This window comes from Ovis aries, chromosome 14 (assembly GCF_016772045.2).
Source record: "Ovis aries strain OAR_USU_Benz2616 breed Rambouillet chromosome 14, ARS-UI_Ramb_v3.0, whole genome shotgun sequence".
NCBI lineage: Eukaryota > Metazoa > Chordata > Mammalia > Artiodactyla > Bovidae > Ovis > Ovis aries.
Window position 1 is genome coordinate 42,808,827 of NC_056067.1, and position 18,558 is coordinate 42,827,384.

Below are 18,558 nucleotides of genomic sequence, written 5' to 3' on the forward strand. Positions count from 1 at the left end.
TTATGAGACATTAAACAAAATCAATCATTTTCTTTCTTTAAAAAAATGCGTTTATTTAGACTGCTCTGGGTTTTCACTGCTGCCTGCGGGCTTTCCCTAGTTGTGGTGAGCTGGGGCCGCTCATCGTGGTGACTGTTTCTGTTGCAGAGCCTGGGCTCTAGTGTGCACAGGCTTCAGCAGTTCCGGGCCCAGTAGTTGCGGCGCATGGGCTTTGTTGCCCCGTGGCATGTGGGATCTTCCCAGGCCGGGGACTGAACCTGTGTCTCCTGCCTTGGCAGGTGATTCTTTACCACCGAGCCACCAGGGAAGCTCCTGGAGACAGGTTTAATTCTGGACAGGTGGACCCAACTAATGGCTCCCTGGCGTTTGACCACTGTAGGAGTGCTCAGCAGGACTTGACGAGGACTCTTTAATTTTGTAAGTAGCTTGTAGGGGTTCATTTTTCCAGGCCTTTATGAATACCCAGTCTCCTGAGTTTACAGTGGAGTAAACTGGGGCTGTTACCTGGAGGGTGCTGGCCTCTGTTTCCATTTTCTTGTATGACCTACTGAACCTGGCCTGAGTTAGTAACACTGGAGATGGGCTTGGGTTTCTGGGTCAGTTAACATGTTTAGAGTGAGGGAGGGTCTTCCATAAGACATTTCAAAAGGGTTTACCTTGGTAGCTGTCTTAGGAGTCATCCTGACCATTAAGAGAGGTATCGGCAGCAGGCGATACCACCGCTCTGATGTTTCCTGACAGAATTTCCTTAAGGTTTTGTTTAGAGTCTGATGAGCCTGCACTACTTTTCTGGAGGACCCTAGTCTCCAGGGTGAGTGCAGGTGGTATTTGATACCTAAGGCCTAAGATAGCTGTTGGGTAACCTTTGCTACAGATGAGCAGCCATTGTCACTCTGGAGATGGCAGGGCAACCCAAACCTGGAAATGATTTCTCCTAAAAGCACTGTGGCCACTTCAATTGCCTTTTCTGCCCTAGTGGGGAAGGCCTCTATCCATCCAGTAAAAAATATCTATAAAGACTAGTAAGGGGACTTCCCTGGTAGTCCAGTGATTTAAAATCTGCCTTCCAATGCAAGGGACACAGGTTCGATCCCTGGTCAGGGAACCAAGGTCCCACATGCCATGGGGCAACTAAGCCTGTGTGGCGTGAACTACAGAGCCCAGCGCTCTGGAGCCTGAGCACAACTACTGAGCCCACATGCCACAGTTCGAGAGAAGCCTGCGTACCATGACAGAGATCCCGAGTGCTGCGACTGAAGCTCAGTGCAGCCAGAAATACAATAAACAAATATATATTTTTGAAAAGATGAGTAAGTATTTGAAACGCTGGAAAGAAGGCATCTGGGTAAAATCTGCTTTTCACTCCTCTCCTGGCTAAGTCCCGGTTGCCGGACTGGGCTAGCAAGAGGGGAAGGAGGCTTGAGTGGCACAGAGGGCACAGGCTTGAGTAACCCTCGTTATTGTATCTGAGAGTCCTTTTCTGTAAAAAGCTAGAAAACAACTGTAGACATTGCATTTCTCCCAGGTAGAGAGAATTATGCAACCCTTTAACGATTTTCCATTGTTCAGAAAGAGTTACAAGTAATTTCTGATCTATGTGCTACCAGCCATCTGCTCCCTTAGTTCCCCTTTGGTCCTGTGCCCAGGTCACTTCAGGAGTCGAGTACCTGGATACAATGTTAGAAGTGATCAGGGGTGGGATTAATGTCATTTCTCTTATAGACAATAGGGCAGCTTTCTTAGCTTCCTGATCTGCTCTGTTTCTCCCTGGATAACTTGGGAATTTCCCTTTGGTGCCTGTGGCAGTGGATAACTACCACTTGTTTTGGCTTTTGGACTGTTTGTATGAGGCGCAAAGTCTCAGCCCCATATTTTATAGAGGAGTTTCTTGCATTTAAAAGTCCTTTCCAGAAAGCTGCATAGGCATGTAAAACAAGGAAGGCATATTTTGAGTCTGTATATCTATTTATAACTTTTCTTTCCCTTAGAGTTAAGGCTCTGATTAGAGCTATCAGTTCAGCCTTTGGGGCTGATGGGTTGAGTGGCAAAGGTTTTGCTTCTATGACACTGTGGGTGCTCACAATAGCATAGTCTGCCCTCCTGGTGAGAGGGACAGAGTAAAGGGACAAAGTAAATAATTAAATAGTTAATCCCACTAGGGGATTGTAAATAGAAAAAATGTAGGAGATCCCTATTTGTTAATGATTACTCAAGAGAGAAGGTTTGCTTAACCACAAAATCAGGTAGGCTTGCTTAGCAACCAAACCGTGCAACAGAAGCTGGAGACATGCCCCCAAACAATGAACAATGTGATGTAAGACCCACGTCGTGCCCAGTGAGCTCAGTAAGTTAATGATCCCTACGACATGCTCTCTGCACACATAAGAAAGGATCATTTGTAGACCTAGCTTGACCATGAAGGGACAAGAAAACTCCCCTGCTCAATCTGGAGGAGGAGATGATGATGGAAGCAGGACGTCTACTCAGGAAAGGCAAAGGCGTTCGTCTTCCCCTCTCCACTTTTCCTTTGATTATAAAACTGTAGCTCAGAAAGTTCTCGGGGCCCAGCATCTCTTGCCTACGCGCCTGTAAGCCTCACATGCATCCTAGTCTAATAAACCACTTCTTATCTGTCACTTTGCCTCTTGCTGAATTCTTTACTGCACTGAGACGTAAAGAACTGTGTACCAGGGCTCATCAGAGCTCCCCAAATGACACCAAACGGTTTCACTGACACCATCTTTAATAAAACTACTGCCGTCAGTAAACTGTTCTTCCTCAGGGTTTTCTATGGCTTGATCTGTTAGAACCGACCTACAGGAATAGACCTGCTCCAGGGGTTTGAGGCAAGAATGTAAAGTTCTGGTTCTACACCAGACATTGGTGTAGCTGGTTTCAGGGTGTGGCAAGTTTTAAGAGTCACTGCTAGAGAATCAAGAAGTAAAGCCTGTACTTAGTATTCAGCCTCCTGTTAGCCAGTGGTGGCCTTTGATCTCCAGAATCAAGCTTTGCACTTGCAGGGGAGGTGGGGTGGGTCTGGACTTCTAGTGGCTGTCCAAAGGTAAGCTTGGTTGCTCCTTCCACTAATGGAGTGGTGGCATCTACTGCCCAGAGGAGGCCAGGCCAGCGTCAAGCCATGGAACCTATTTGCTTGGAGAAATAGCCTGTGGGCTGAGGAACTTCCTCCAGCTTTTGTACTAGGAACCCCCAGAGGTGTCCCTTGTTTTTCAGCTCCATACAAGATGAATGGCTTGTTTAAACTGGGGGGACCCAGAGCAGGGGCTTTGGTGAGGGAGGGCCTGCTTGATATCATTAAAAACCTTTTCCTGTTCCCTGTTCCAGAGCAAAGGCTTGGAAGCAGGGCCTTTAGTGGCTTCATATAGGGGCATGGCCGTTAGCCCAAGTCCTAGAATCTGAATTCTGCAAAATCTTGCCATGCCCCAAAAGTACAGAGATGTTTCTTAGTCTAGGCCCAGTATAGCTAGTTTTCTGTCTGAGATAGCTGTCTACTCCCAGGGTTTATAATATATCCCAGGTATTTAACCTGTTGCTTTGAAATTTGTGCTCTTCTCTGAGAGACTCTGTAATCCTGGGTTTCAAGGAAAATAAGGACCTCAATGGTGCTTTGATCTGAGGCGTCTCTTGGGGGGCTACATGTTAGTATGTCACCTATATATTGTGGAATAGCACCTCCTTTTATGTATACTTTCCTTAGTTCCTTTCCTAGGGCCTCAGCGAACGAGTGTGGGCTATCCTGAAACCCCTGAGGCAATACCGTCCACGTATATTGTTGCATTTTGCCTAAGTCAGGGTTAGTCCACTCGAATGCAAACAGATACTGTAATGAGGGCTGAACTGGGATGCAGAAGGCATCCTTGAGGTCGAGCATGGTAAACCATTGAGCGTTTTCAGGGACCTGAGAAAGTGTGTCAAAAGGATTGGCCAGGAGGGGATGTATAGGGATCACAGCATCGTTTGCTACCTTAAGGTCTTGTATCATCCTATATTGCTTGTTTGGCTTAACAACTGGCAGAACAGAAGTTTTGTATGGGGATTGGCAGGGTACCAAGATTCCACGCATTAAGAATTTATCTCAGGGGGATTATAACCCCCTTTTTGCTTCTAGGTTGATGGGGCACTGTCTCTTGTTAGGGTAAGTTACTTATGGCTTAAGGCTCATTTTTATGGGTTCGGTGTTTCTGGCTTTCCCAGGGACCCCTCGGTCCCACCCAGGAGAGCTCACTGCCTGCAGAATGTGATTTGGAATAGGATTTTGTTCTTCTGGCTTGTCTTCATTGTCAGGGTCCAGATGAGTAGGCTGCTGGGGGTCTCCTAACCAGAGTATAGCCTGGTTAGGGAGCTCAGGAGATCCTGCTCCACCAGGCGGTTGGGACACTCACGCACAACTAAAAAGGCAGTGAAATCAACCACTGCTCCAATGGGCAAGTGAGAGCGCCAGTGAAGTAATGGGTGTGAGGCTTTCCGCCAACACCAGTCATAGTACAGCTTTTGGAGGAAAGAGGTCTTGCGTGAGAAATTAAGACAGAGTGGTTTCTGTATCAACTGAAAAATCAATTTTCTTGCCTGCCACATCAAGGACTGGCTGGGGCTCCTCAGCGGAGATAGACTAAAATTCCTGGGCTGTTTCAGTCACCGAACATGACATCTCGGGAGCCGGTTTCCCCCTCTCCCTTGGGGAGTTCCCCTCTGTTTGCAGGCTGGGCGTTGCCAGTGGGGCTCTTTCTGGCAATCTCAGGCCCAGTAGCCAGTTGACTTGCATTTGTAGCCTTCCCTTTGTCCCCTGTGGCTCCGCTGGTTAAGAATCTGCCTGCAACGCGGGAGACCTGGGTTGGATCCCTGGGTTGGGAAGATCCCCTGGAGAAGAAGGGAAAGGCTACCCACTCCAGTATTCTGGCCTGGAGATTTCAGTCCATGGGGTCACAAAGAGTCAGACACAACTGAGCAACTTTCACTTTCACTTGTTGATTTCACCTCCAGACAGATAGTCGACTTTCTTGGCCCCCTTGGGCCGTTCTGAGGTTGCAAAGGCATGGCTGACTGCTGTGGCTCTCAGGTTTACATAAGCCCAAGCCTGTCTTTTCTCACGCTGAGTCCTTTTTTTTCCTTCTCAGCCTGATCTCAATTGTTAAATACCCCAAAAGTCACCTCTAGGAGCTGGGGCATGGGGGTTTGTGGGCCAAATTGTAACTTTGGGGGTTTTTGCCTAATATTGGGGTGGACTAGATGATAAAGCATTGTTCCTGCAGGGACTGACCAGAAGTGGAGGGATTTATGTCGGTATGCTTTCTAAATTCCTCTGCTAGCTGCCTGTGAAAGATGGCTGGGTTTTCTTTCTCTTATTGGCTTACCTCTTTAACCCTTTCAATAATGACTGGTGTTTAGACACATTTTCTCATGAGACACGTTGGATCGTGTTTCCTGGCTGTTGTTCCCACCTGGGAATTATAATCTGGGGGTTCCTGATTTGGGACTGCGTCACCATACATAGCATGATGTTAGGGCTGCTCTCTGGCAAGCTGGTCAGCATGCCCCTGGGCTGTTGTCCAGATTCTGTTTTTCCCCAGGAGTACAGCAGGTGGATAGAACTACTTGGACATCTTTCTAAGTTAAGTCATAGATCAGGGCTAGGTAATGAAACCCTTCAACAAACTTACTGGGGTCTTCAGAAAATAGGCCCACTTTCTGCTTGCATTGGCTAAGTCAGTTAAAGAGAACAGCACATGTATACTCTGATGGTTCGTCCACCATTTGCCACTTCCCTAACAGGGCATGATTTTTTCACTCCTTGGGGATAAGAAGTCCCACCATGGGTCACCCTGCAGGACTATTCTCTCGAATCTGGGGTATCAGATTGTGGGATATAGGGGAACATAGGGAGGCAGAGTTGGGGACTGGTCAGAAGGACCAGGAGAAGTTGTTGGCTCTGGAGAGTCATGTGGCTCTGAGAAGCAGAGACCCTGTTAGGAGTGGGAGGGGCTGGGTTAGCATCCTGACAGAATGGGAATCATCTAAAACGTCAGGAAAGTTTTCTGATTCCCCAGGCTTTTAACGGTAAGAGCCATATAGGGCAGGATTCTGGTAAAGAAACAAACCAGAAGCTTGAACATAGGGAACCTCAGTCCATTTCCCATTTTGCAATAGTAAAGATCTAATTGTGAGATATTATTATAATTTAGGGACCCGTTTGCAGGCCATTTTTCTCCATTTCCCAGCTAATACAAAGGTCAGGCACTGCTACAGTAAGATTTAAGTTTCTCTTTTCTTAGCCCTTCCGTCTTAAAAAAGTTCCAGTTCCTAAGGATACATTCGAGGAGTGTTTCTTCTGGCTTTGAAGGGGACCCTCCCATGTCGAGTAACCTGCAACCAAGAACAGAGTGCTCCTAGAAGTGTAATCCAGCCTCCTAGATAAAGGAGGCGCCGGAAGGGGCTCAGACCATGCTGGGGTTCTCTTAGATCTTACTGCTTGACGGGGTTTTGAGCATCTTCTGCTCCCTCATCGAAACACCGTCAGACGTTTTCTCTGGCCCCCTTGATACCCTGCGCAAGGTGTCCAACCCAGCACCGCTTTGAGAAGGACTTTCAAGCCTGTATAGACTGGTTGCCAGGGCTTGGCTTAGGAAGGAATCCCTTGCCTGGAAAATCCCAAGGACAGAGGAACCTGGCAGGCTACAGTCCATGGGTCACAGAGTCAGACACGATTGCGCATGCACACAACACCCTGTTTATAGAGCTTATGTCCTGTGATAAGTCTCCCTACGCTGGGGTGTATTCCTTGAGACTGAGCATCTGTGAGGTTCATAATTTGGGCCTTTGGGGGTGGCCAGCCCAATAGGCTGTCCATAGCAGTATGGAGGTTGCCAAGGCCTGGAGTAAGGAAGGGGTGGGTTCTGATAGATGCAAAGAGAACACTTATAGAAACTGGAGTTGGGCGATCAGAAGATGGCATGGGGTTCAGGGCTCGAGGGCCAAGTGAGAAAATCCTCATAGTAAATTTCTGGGCATTTAGTAAGGTGGGAGACTAGACAGCAGAAAAACCCAAAATCCTTTGCCCTGTCTGCCTCGCAGCTAAGATAGAAGTGGGTACCATCCGACAGTTCTGACACGGGCAGCACTGGGGTTGACAGCGGAAGGGTCGCAGCATAGGAATGTTACCCAGGAAACGCTTTCCTAAAAGGGCGCGGAGATCTGAGGTGAGAAAGAAACCTAGTTGTTCGAGGGAAGTGGAAGAAAAAGGCACAGTGGGGGGTTCCATGCGGGACAGAGAGAGCGAGTACAAGTGTGAGAGAGGGAGAGAAAGAGACACAAAAGTCGCCTTGGGTTCCCAGGACTGAAGCTCACCGGGGCTGTGAAGGGAACCCTGGGTGTGTGACTCTCGTGCAGATGCAGCCAAGGGGAGCATGGGGCGAGAGGAGACATGCCCAAGGCTCCAGCAGGTAAGAGCGCGCACAGCATCCCTGAGGCCACAGACGGTGGTGGTGCCCGCCGGGAGCTGCCAGGGCTTGTGGGGCTGGATGGAGGGCTCCAGCAGCTGAGGCCAATAGCTGTGCTGGAGCAGGGCAGAGCGTCAGGGCAGCCCTGTTCATGAGACGGGAGAACGTGGGGTCTAGGAGGAGTTTCCTGTTCGGATGGAAGACACCTGAGGAGTCTTTACTGCTGATGGCAAAGCCTTGGAGAGACAGAAAGGTTGCCCAGAGTGACCTGAACCTCCAGTCTAGCATATCTGGGAGGGGACCCACTAAGCCCAGCTGCTTGAGGAGTCAAGGAGGTGACAGTCGCCCTGCTGGAGGGGGACAAGCGGGTCTGTCCTGGACAGTTCCCCGGGAGCCTGGGAGCCCTGGGGGGCTGGCCTGAGGCTCACCCCTGCTCTTCCCTTTTCTCCCCACCTCTCTCCTTCTCTCCCTTTCCTCTCTCTGACCTGAAGTCGCAAATTATCTTCTAGCTTAGTTTTGCTTCTCACATTAACGTCTAGACAGCACCGTCCAAGGGAAATATAATGGGATTTACAATTTTCCAGGGGTCATGTTTTTTAAAAAGTAAAACAAACAAAAACCCAAACAAGGACTTCCCTGGTGGTCCAGTGGTTGTGAAGCAGCCTCCCAATGCAGGGGACACAGATCCGATCCCTGGTCCGGGAAGATTCCGCATGCTTCAGAGCAACTAAGCCCATGCTCTGCAACGGGGAGAGATCACCACAAAGAGAAGCCTGCACACCGCAACCAAGACCCAGCCCAGCGGAAAATAAAAGTAAGTAAAAATTAAAAAAAAAAAAAAAAAATCCCAGGTGAAGTCAATTTTAGTAAAATTTTATTTAACCCAATACATACAAAATAGTATATTGACATAAAACCAATAGAAAAATTAGATAATTTTACAATTTTTTTCATAGCAAGACTTCAAAATGCTGTGTATATTTTATGGTTGTATAATAGAATATCTCAATTCAGGTACTAGATTTTCATCAGAGATACTTGGCCTGTATCTAGATTTCATAAAAAGTAATTTCATTACATTTGAAAAGGCAGGTTCACATACCCACGGGCTCCAACACACAATATCGGTTTTCCTGTGATGGTCTGAGCCCCTGCTGGTCTGGAAGCCTGTGGCTCTGGGCTCTGTCCTGGAGATTTTCTTCCGAGCGCCGAGCATGCTCTGTAATGACGTCTGCCTTTGTCTCTGCTACTGTTCTCAACAAAGAGTGCGCATAGGTAAGTACCCACAGCATATTTGCTGAATAAATATATTTACATCAAAATTTTAAAAACCCAGAATCTCCCCCTCTCCTTAGATGATGCACTGGTCTACAAAGACGTAAGCTGCTGGAAGAGTGGGTCTTTCCCATTCTTCTCAGTGGTTGAGGACAGAGACTTTTGATCCCATTGCCCCTGTGCACAGGAACAACTGGGAAACAGGACAGCACCCCGTCCCCACCTGCTGTCACACCAAACGCACAGCCACACCCACACTTGCACCTGGCCCCCTCTGCACTCAGTCCTGACTTCCCCAGGGCTGCTTGAAAATAGTGCCAAAGATGGCAGGGCTCACTTGGGTCCCTGGGTCATGTTTTCTGTTTGCCGTGGGTTACTTTCAACCTGATCAGGACCTTTCTAGCACCCCATAAAGACTCAGCAGGCCAAGAGAATGGGACCAGTTCCTGCTGAGTCCTCACTGGCCACCCCAAGCTCCAACCCCAGCCCATCTGCCCCTCTGCAGCTCCTGAGACCCCGTCCGTCCTGCAAGGCTGGGGTGTTCCAGCTCAAGCCTGGGCTCTCTGCCTCTCAGCTGCATTGTCTTTCACTACCTTGCCTGCTTTGCACCCTCCTTTGCATCCCAGACTCCGAACTCACCCTGCCCATTTGTTACGGCACCCAGTGGGAGACTGGCAGAGCCCGAGCGCCCCCTCTGCTGGACACTGATGAGATCCAGAGGTCACTGAACTTGCGAAGTATATTTGTAACATGTGATAAAGCAGAAATATAAAAATATAAAAAATATAAAAATATTCATTTAGGGAATAAAATGTTCTCCCTGAAGGCAGGAAGAAGACAGGGATATAAACATGGTCCTCTAGGTGACAGGACAACAGCGTTGTCCCACAGACAATCCACCTCAGCACTGATCTGGAGGCTCTTGGGGCTGCTGCTGCCTGTCAGCCTATCTACAGATTATTGGATGGTTGGTACAAATCCCCTGTAAATAATAGCAAAGTTATGCGCTAGGTCATCTCCTAGGAGATGATACATAGTTTTATATCCTGGTGAGTCTTTCTATCACCTATAAAATGAAAATAAATTATAACTTTTTTACACTGTTGAACAAGTTTAGTAAAATGTAAAAGAACCTCACTACAACAGACTCAAATTCATTCTTTTTTTGCGGTTAAGTAATGTTCCACCGTCTATATGTACCACAGCTTTATCCATTCATCTGTCGATGGACAGCTAGGTTGCTTCCATGTCCTGGCTAAACAGGGCTGCTATGAATGCTGGGGTACATGAGAGGATAGAGCCTGTTATACAGAGTGAAGTCAGAAAAAGAAAAACAAATATTGTATGTTAATGCATATATATGGAATCTAGGAAAATCACATTGATGAGCTTATTTGCAGGGAAGGAATGGAGAGGCAGACACAGAGAACAGGCTTGTGGACACAGTCGGGGAAGAAGAGGGTGGAATGAACTGAGAGAGTAGCTCTGATATACATACAGTACCATGTATAAGACAGCTAGCTAGCGGGAAGCTGCTGTGGAGCACCAGGGGCTCAGCCTCGTGCTCTGCGATGACCTAGAGGGCTGGGATGGGAGGGGGCGGGAGGCTCGAGAGAGAGGGGATATATACACACACATATGTATGTATGTATATACTGATGGCTGTTTCTTGTCGTTGTACAGCAGAAACCAATACAACACTGTCAAGCAATTATCCTCCAATTAAAAAGCATTTTTTTAAGTGTAAAATAACAATGATTTTCTATTTCAACTTCCCGCTGAGCAACCAGAGAGCACAGGTGCAATTCATACAGGACCGGCGGCAACTGCGGGGGCGGGGGTGCCTGTCTCCCCACCTGAAACCACACAGGCCTTGGCTGTGAGGGGTTCCGTAAAAGGATGTGACAGGACTCTACACTCATACACTGTTTAGGACCTTCTGCAGCCTTTGGCCAGCGTGCTGGGGACCAGCAGCGCCAGACGGCTGGCACTGCCGCCAGGACGTCCTGGGAACGGTCCGAGAGGCCGGGGCGATCTCCCTGAGGAGGCGGCACAGGGCAGGTAGGAGCACGGCCCCCCGCCCTTCTCGGAGGTGACAGTGGGGCAGGGACGCCCCTGCCCCCATAGTGCCCAAAGTTAAGGCTCTCAAACAAGGAGGGAGGCGACATGGCCCCAGGAAAATGACCTTCCCAGGAGGATAGAGGACGGGCTGGGAGAGGGCAGCACAGAGTTTGTACAACTTCATGGGGCATGCAGACCAGCCCCTGTTTTTACCAAATAATAAAATACCACCCAGCGTGAATGCACAGGTCTCATTGCTGCTGCTTCCATCCAAGGCTCAGCCAATTAAACTGACTCATCGAGGGCAGGCTGAGCGCTGGGCCTGCCTGCTCTTCCCCTGGAGGCCAGCCAGCCTTGCCAGGTCACCTGTGAGCCTGAGCAGTGGGTCTCAGCGGGGCAGTGGAGTCCAGCTCAGTGGCAATATGGTCAGAGGGTATGTACTGGCTAAATATAGCTCAGCAGCACATTTTTAAAATAGAGAAAAATGTAAAAACCTGGGTTAAATTTCTGAGACCATTTATTTCTTCTCAAGAGACCTGCGGGGGTGGGTGGGATCTGCCCTCCCTCCACCCCTCCCTGTCCTGGGTAAGGCGGAGCCCTCCCCCAGGGGCCCTTGCCCGGGGGCTCCCGCAGGCCCTGGAGGGTGGTAGGCGGTGGCTTCATGTCACAGCATCCAGCACGTCTTGCTGAGAGGTAACTTCCAGGCAACGGTCCTCGGAAGCTCTGGTTTTCTCCCAGGGGTCTGTCCTCTCCAGCGTGGCCTGGAGAAGTTCTCGGATCCTCCGGTTTTCCTTGGACGTGGACTCCCACACAACTTCCAGCTCGCCTTCCACTTCTCTGAGAGAAATAAGTAATACAAAGAAAATGTTTAAAATAACACAATTTAATAAATACTTACAGAGCCCATAAGAATCGTAAAGTCACAAGGACCCAAACGGAAGAATGATTACGTCAGAGAACAGAGCCCATTGTGTGTGGGTTCTGAAGCAGAGACTCCCAGTGTTGAAAGAAACTGGGAGTGCCCTGCAAACCAAACACAACACAAAGGCGCAGGCTGAAAATGACGGCTGAGCTCTCTTCTGTTTCGCCTCTCCTTTATTTTGGCACCACTGCACACACCCTCTGTTCTCTGTGGCGTTAATGTACAACAGTACCATGTAACAACTACAGTGGCTGACCCACAGCACAGTGTCCTGGCTGTGGGCCTTGCAGGCCTCTTCTATGTCCCCTCTGCCTGTCCCCACTGTGACCCGGCCAACGCTCAGGTGTCTGCCATGCCTCCATCCACAGAGCCACTGATGGGCCCAGACAGAGAGTGAGGCAGGGGGCAAGGAGGGGACTATGGGGCGTGGGGATCACAGCCCAGGACACAGTGAAGACTGGCCCAGATTACATGCCAGGAGGGCGAGTGTCCAGAGGGATCCAGGGCCGCTGAAAAAGGAAAATCCTGAGCCAGGGCTCTTGTGACAGGCCCCGCGTGGGGAACTGAGGAATCAGGGCAGACAGGGCACGCATGTCCTCAGAGGGCCCACCGAGGGGGCAGACCAGACAGCAGCCACTACCTCACGAGAGCCCCATGGGGAGGGAAAAGCAAGCCTCAGCCTTGGAGGAGGAGCAGGCCTTGAGCAGGACAGCACAGCTGGGGAGGCGGCTCCTTCACAGACACTGCCAGGTGGTTATGCAAAATGCTAGAAACTGGGTTACCGGATGGACTTAGAACTGTTTTCTAGAGAGGAGGACAACAACTTCCAGTGCAGGGGGCTTGGGTTTGACTCCTGGTTGGGGAACTAAGATCTCACATGCATAGCCAAACAACAAACAAAAAATAAATAAAAAGAGGAGGGGACCAAGATTCAGGGAGGCCAGTGACATACCCACTCATTCAATGTCATTTCCCTTGTGAACTGTTGCTTCCTTCCAAAGTCCATGATGCTGAGTATTGGGTACTATTTAATTAAACTATGTATAAAAATCCCCAGGTTTCTGTTTTCAGACAAAACACCCAAATGTTTGCAACATCATGATAATTTACAGCTAAACTCAAAACAAAGTCAGAAGGAAATTTCTAAGGGCAGAAAAAAAATATGAAGACTAAACCAAAGCAGAGGCAGGCCAACAAAATGCTGGTATTGCTTTGAGGACAAAAGCCCATGCTCTATAGAAACCCAGACTTCCAAAGAAAGGAGACTAGTCTTGGGCCCATGCAAACTGGGTGCAACAGAAAATCCCAGGGCTGACTCACAGCCACGTTTCTCTCCTCTTCTTCCTAGTGACACTCAACTGTGTATCCCAGAATTACGCAGGTAAGTGGATATAGCTGAAGAACCCTCAAAGGCAGGAAGGTTGGGTGGAAAAATCTGCCAGTCTTCAAAAGAAAACTGCTCTGAGAGGCTCCTTGGGGGCTATAGTTACTGATTTGTTCTCAAATGAACAAATCTACATTGAATCTACATTGTTCCCCACTGTAAAGCATCCCCAGGCCCTGACTGGAGTGAACCAAAAGTAAAAAGGCATCTTTGAGGCAATCAGGGAAAAAACTCAGTGGAAGAGTTAAAAGTTCATTAGACACAACCAGAGGCAGAATTAATGAAGTGGAATATTGAGCAAACAGAAAAATATGTTAAAAAAAGTTAAACATTAATTATAAATGTAATAATGGCATTGATAATTTTTTTTCTCTTTTGCTGAGCCGCACGGCTTGCAGGATCTTAGTTCCGCAACTAGGGACTGAAGCCACAGTGAATGCACGAAGTCCTGACCGTTAGACCACCAGGGAATTCCCTGTGAATATTTTAAAAATCTTTTTGTATTAAAAAAAAAAAAAGCACTACAGTAGATTTTTTTTTAAGTTAATAATAAAATTAAAGTGACTACACAAGCGACTTAGCAGCAGCAGCAGCATAGGTTTGAAAGTACTCTCTGGCACCAAGAGAAGCAATGCAAACCTTTTCTGGAGAAAAACATCCTCAAGCCAGACCCCCAGGACTCCACAGAGTAAATTCAACCATTCATGGGTTCATAGTAAAAAAATTACAGTACACAGAATGAAATAAGCCACATAGGGCAAGAGTCAACAAGACCCCCAAGTTCCAGATAGAGAAGCTGGCACAGAATATAAAATAACTATGAATAAAATGTTAAAGGAAATAAAAGATGCACTAAAGATAAGCAAAGATCAAGAATTCATTTTAAAAATCACTAGGGAGATTTTCAAAGGAACCAAATAAGACTTCTGAAATTGAATTATACAGTTGTTGAAATAAAACATCTCAATGTCCGGGTTAAACACACACTGAACAAAACTGAAGAAAAAACTAGTAAATAGAAATATTGAGGAGAATTACGCAGAGTGTAGACCCCACCCCAAACTCCCCAGAGACAGAAAATGTAAGAGATAAGACACATGGAAGATTCAGTAAGGAGGTATAACATACATTTAATCTGAGTTCCAGAAGGAAATCTAGACGCAATAAGGGGAAAAGACTTATTTCAAGAGATAATGACTGAAAAATGTCAAGAAGTAATGAAAGGCACAAAATCACAGATATAGAGAATAACTTATACCAAGTAGTTGAGTAAAACAAACTCATAGTTAAACACAATGGAGGGGACTTCACTGGTGGTCCATTGGTTAAGACCCTGTGTTCCTAATGCAGGGGACCCAAGTTTGATCCCTGGTCAGGGAACTAGACCCTGCATGCCACAACGAAGATCGAAGATCCTTCATGCCACAACTAGGACTCGGTGCAGCCATATAAATAAATAAATATTCTAAAAACTCAACACAGTGGAGCTGCAGACTGTAAGTGGAGTGACGTGAAGTTGCTCAGTCGTGTCCGACTCTTTGCGACCCCACAGTCTGTAGCCCACCAGGCTCCTCCGCCCGTGGGATTTTCCAGGCAATAGAACTGGAGTGGATTGCAGACTGTAAGAGTCAAGAGGAAATCTTAAAAGAGGCAAGAAATATGGTGGATCATCTAGTTTTAAAAATGACGAAAAAAGACTTCTCAGCAGTAATAATGAAACAGAGGAGACAGTGAAATGTGGTGAGCGAAAAGACTGTTGAGGTAGAATCCAGCTTCCAGCAAACATCAGCTCATAAGGATGCGGCCAAAATGCAGACACTGTCAGACAGACAAAAACTAAGGAAGCTTACTGTCTCTAAAGAAACTTCTAAAGTACGTACTTTAGGAAGGAGAAAAATACTCTGAGAAACAGGGTCTCAGATTGGGGAAAAAAAAATAAGCAAAGAAACTGATACACTGTGGGTGAATCAAGATAAACACCTCTATTAAAACCAGTAATATGCAGTTTCTGGGGGTAAAATGATGATGTAAAATAGATCTTTTCTTTTCACCTTCATATATCTGTACTTACATGTAATGACAATAGACAAAAATAGCATATATGCTGAGTGGGAAAATGATTAGATTAGAGCGTTAGATCTTGCATTTGGTGGTAGAAATGCAGAGGCGCTGATTAATTTTAGATATTTTAATGTTAAGTAACCATAAATTTCAAAGGAAACCACTAAAAGAATAAAAACAAAATGTCTAATTTTTGAACCACTAAAGGGCAAAAAAATAGAATAAGGGAAAAAGTATAAAACAAAGTTCCATTTTATTACTGCAATTCTAAACCACTTGTCTGGCAAGCAACTTGGTATCATTCCAACTTTTACAAAATGACCGTTCATGGTGGTAAGAACTTCTATGACTATAGAAAACCTGTTAGATAACAGTTTACTCTGCCTGGCACTAAAAAGCATCTGGCTGACAGAAAATAAATAGCTGTCTGTATTCTGCTTGGTATCTATCTAATACACAGATTCTATCATAACTTGAAGAAAATCACGTCCGAATGTCATGCTTTCTCTCCATGTATCAGTTTATGTTCCAGTCTGTCAAAGACAACACAGCCATTCTGAAAAGGCCAACTTAAACGTGGACCCAGACTACTTGAGGGGACCGCCATGCTCACCTTCACAACACGTGCGCTATTTCCCAGGGTTGGGTTTCAACACACTGGCAATACCCTCTCTGTCACATGGGGAGCCACAGCGAACATGATATACCCACAATCTTCTGACTGTGATCTTACAAAAAGGGAAGAATCTGAAACTTTACGGTTCTCAGAAATGAGAATGTAACAGCAGAAATAAAATATTTAATCGAAAAAATTTAAAGTCTCCCAAGAAGATGGAATAACATAAAAATATTGAAGAGATGGAAAAGAGGGGGAGAGGGGGAGGACAATGAGAGGACTGGATTGATTTAGGAAGTCCAGTATTCAAACAGCAAGAATTTTTAAGGCAGGGACAGAAGAAAATGAAGACCTGGGATCTAACGTACAGCATGGAGACTACAGTTAACAGTTCTGTATATCTGAAAGCTGCTAAGAGAGCAGATCTTTAATGTTCTCACCACCACCACAAAAAATGGTGATTATGTGAAGTGAAGGCTATGTTAACCTTATTATGATAATCATCTTACAATATATATGTTTATCAAACCATCACACTGCATACCTTAAACTTATACAAGGTTACATGTCAGTTACTAGGGGAAATCTTTTAAAAGAAAAAAAAAAGAGAGAGAATGGAGGAGCAAATAAAACACAAGGTCAGGATTTCCCTAGTGGTTCAGTGGTGAAGAGTCCACCTGTCAGTGAAGGAGACACACAGGTTTGATCCCTGGTCTGGAAAGATTCTACCTGCTGCAAGGCAGCTAGGCCTGTGTGCCACAGCTCCTGAGCCCTAAAGCCTGTGCTCCATAACAAGTGCGAGAAGCCCACACATTGCAACCAAGACCCAGTGCAGCCAAAAATAAAAAAATATTTTAAAAATCAAGACCAACATTAAAATCAGATAAAACTAAAACGTTAAAAACAAAAATGAGCAATCAAATGAACAAAAAATGGGTCCAGAGCATGTTACTGGAAAATCTTACCAAACATTCAAAAATCACAAACATCACTGGGGGGCGGGGGCGGCCAGACCTTTTCTGCTGCAGCGCCTTGTCCAGGACATCCTGCTTGTCCAGGAGCATCCGATGGAGGTGCCTCATCTCCTGCTGGTACTGAGCTGTCTTGCTAGCAAAGTCCTCCTGCTGCTCTGTCAGATGATGGTTCATGTCGCCCAGCTTCAGTGCCATCTGCTTCTTGTACCCCTGGGGACGAGGATGGACTCAGTGAGGTGACGCTGCCTGGGGCCCAGGCGGCTGGCCTTGTGGATGTGCTCCTTCCCCACTCCTGGGCCTATCAGAGCCCCTGAGCTGAGTAACCCCGGGACAGGGCTCATCTGGGAGGGCAAGCTGGATCACAAAAGTCATCACAAAGTAATAAAAGAATTTCAAGCATATTAAAAAGAATTTCTGACTTGTACCATGCCTAGTTTTTTACATGCTACAAATAAAAATTAAAACTGAAAGACTTGGCAAGGAATGTCACACTCTATTGGAAAACAGACGACTGAGATAAAAGCCTGATTCACTTATTTTCCTTCTTACACATTTACTGTTTAGCATTTAAGGTTAATAGATTTTCCACTGAGCATTTCCAAAACTGCTATCACATAGATTTTAACTTTGTAGTTCAACTACAAAGATTTAATTTTGTAGTTAGAGTCACAAAATATTCAGTTCTCATTAGAAATTATGACATCCAAGAACCTACTATAGGATGACTCAGGAAACTCAAACAGGGGCTCTGTGACAATCTAGAAGGGTGGGGTGGGGAGGGAGCTGGGAGGGAGGTTCAAGAGGGAGGGGACACATATACACCTGTGGCTGATTCATGTTGAAATCTGGCAGAAAACAAATTCTGTAAAGCAATTATCCTTCAATTAAAAGGTAGCTTAAAAAAAAAGAACCTACTGTATAAAGCACAGGGAACTCTAATACTCAGTAATGACCGATATGGGAAAAGAATCTAAAAAAGAGGGGGTATATGTGTGTGTGTGTGTGTGTGTGTGTGTGTGTGTGTATATATATATAAAACTGACTCACTTTGGTATATACCTGAAACTAACACAACACTGTAAATCAACTACACACCAATAACAAAATTAAAAAAAGAGAAATTATGACATTCAATTTACACATCTTCACTGACCCAAGAGTCATTCATTTACTGCAGTTTTTACATGTCCAGGTGAAAGAATATTTTTCAGTCTCATTTTATTTATTAATTTCTGGTATTCATTTTTTTGGTCAACAGATATCTATCTTATTTCTACTTTGGAAGCTTACCGAAACTTTATTTTTTGGTAGCCAATCTATAATCAATTTTTGTGACTGCTCTCTATATATCTCTGTCTATTGAGACATAGACATATAGGGGCTTCCCAGGTGGTTCCAATGGTAAAGAACCCGCCTGCCAATGCAGGAGACATAAGAGACGTGGGTTTGATCCCTGGGTTGGGAAGATCCCCTGGAGGATGACATGGTAACCCACTCCAGTATTCTTGCCTGCAGAATCGCATGGATAGAAGAGCCTGGCAGACTACAGTTCATAGGGTCGCAGAATCACACACAACTGAAGTGCCTTAGCACGCATGCACATAGGTATATACACATAAATATACCTTATAGATTATGCTGTAAAATTCTATATGTTTACTCTTGTATAACATTGTGATCTGTCCTGGACTAAGAGAAGTGGATTAAAGCTCCACTAAGCTTCCATTTCCCCTTGTATCTCCTGTAGTTTATAAGTTTTGGTGTTATTTAGTACAGAAATATTCATAACTACTATATATATATATTTAAAAATT

General features: G+C 46.0%; 1 protein-coding gene across 10 annotated transcripts in view; it reads right to left on the bottom strand.

The window, feature by feature from the left end:
* Nucleotides 1-8,308: 8,308 nt before the first annotated feature.
* CEP89 (centrosomal protein 89) overlaps nucleotides 8,309-18,558 on the bottom strand; it is an 80,359-nt gene continuing 70,109 nt past the window's right edge. For 6 of the 10 annotated variants that reach the window (XM_060398026.1, XM_042231937.1, XM_042231936.1 and 3 more), the window contains one exon: nucleotides 8,309-11,624. In XM_060398026.1, coding sequence (XP_060254009.1) covers nucleotides 11,232-11,624 — 393 coding nt within the window. In that variant the 3' untranslated portion in view covers nucleotides 8,309-11,231. Of the gene's footprint in view, nucleotides 11,625-11,737; nucleotides 16,955-18,558 lie in introns of all 10 variants that reach the window. The other 4 variants (XM_004015141.5, XM_012190121.4, XM_060398027.1 and 1 more) reach the window with 2 other exon arrangements.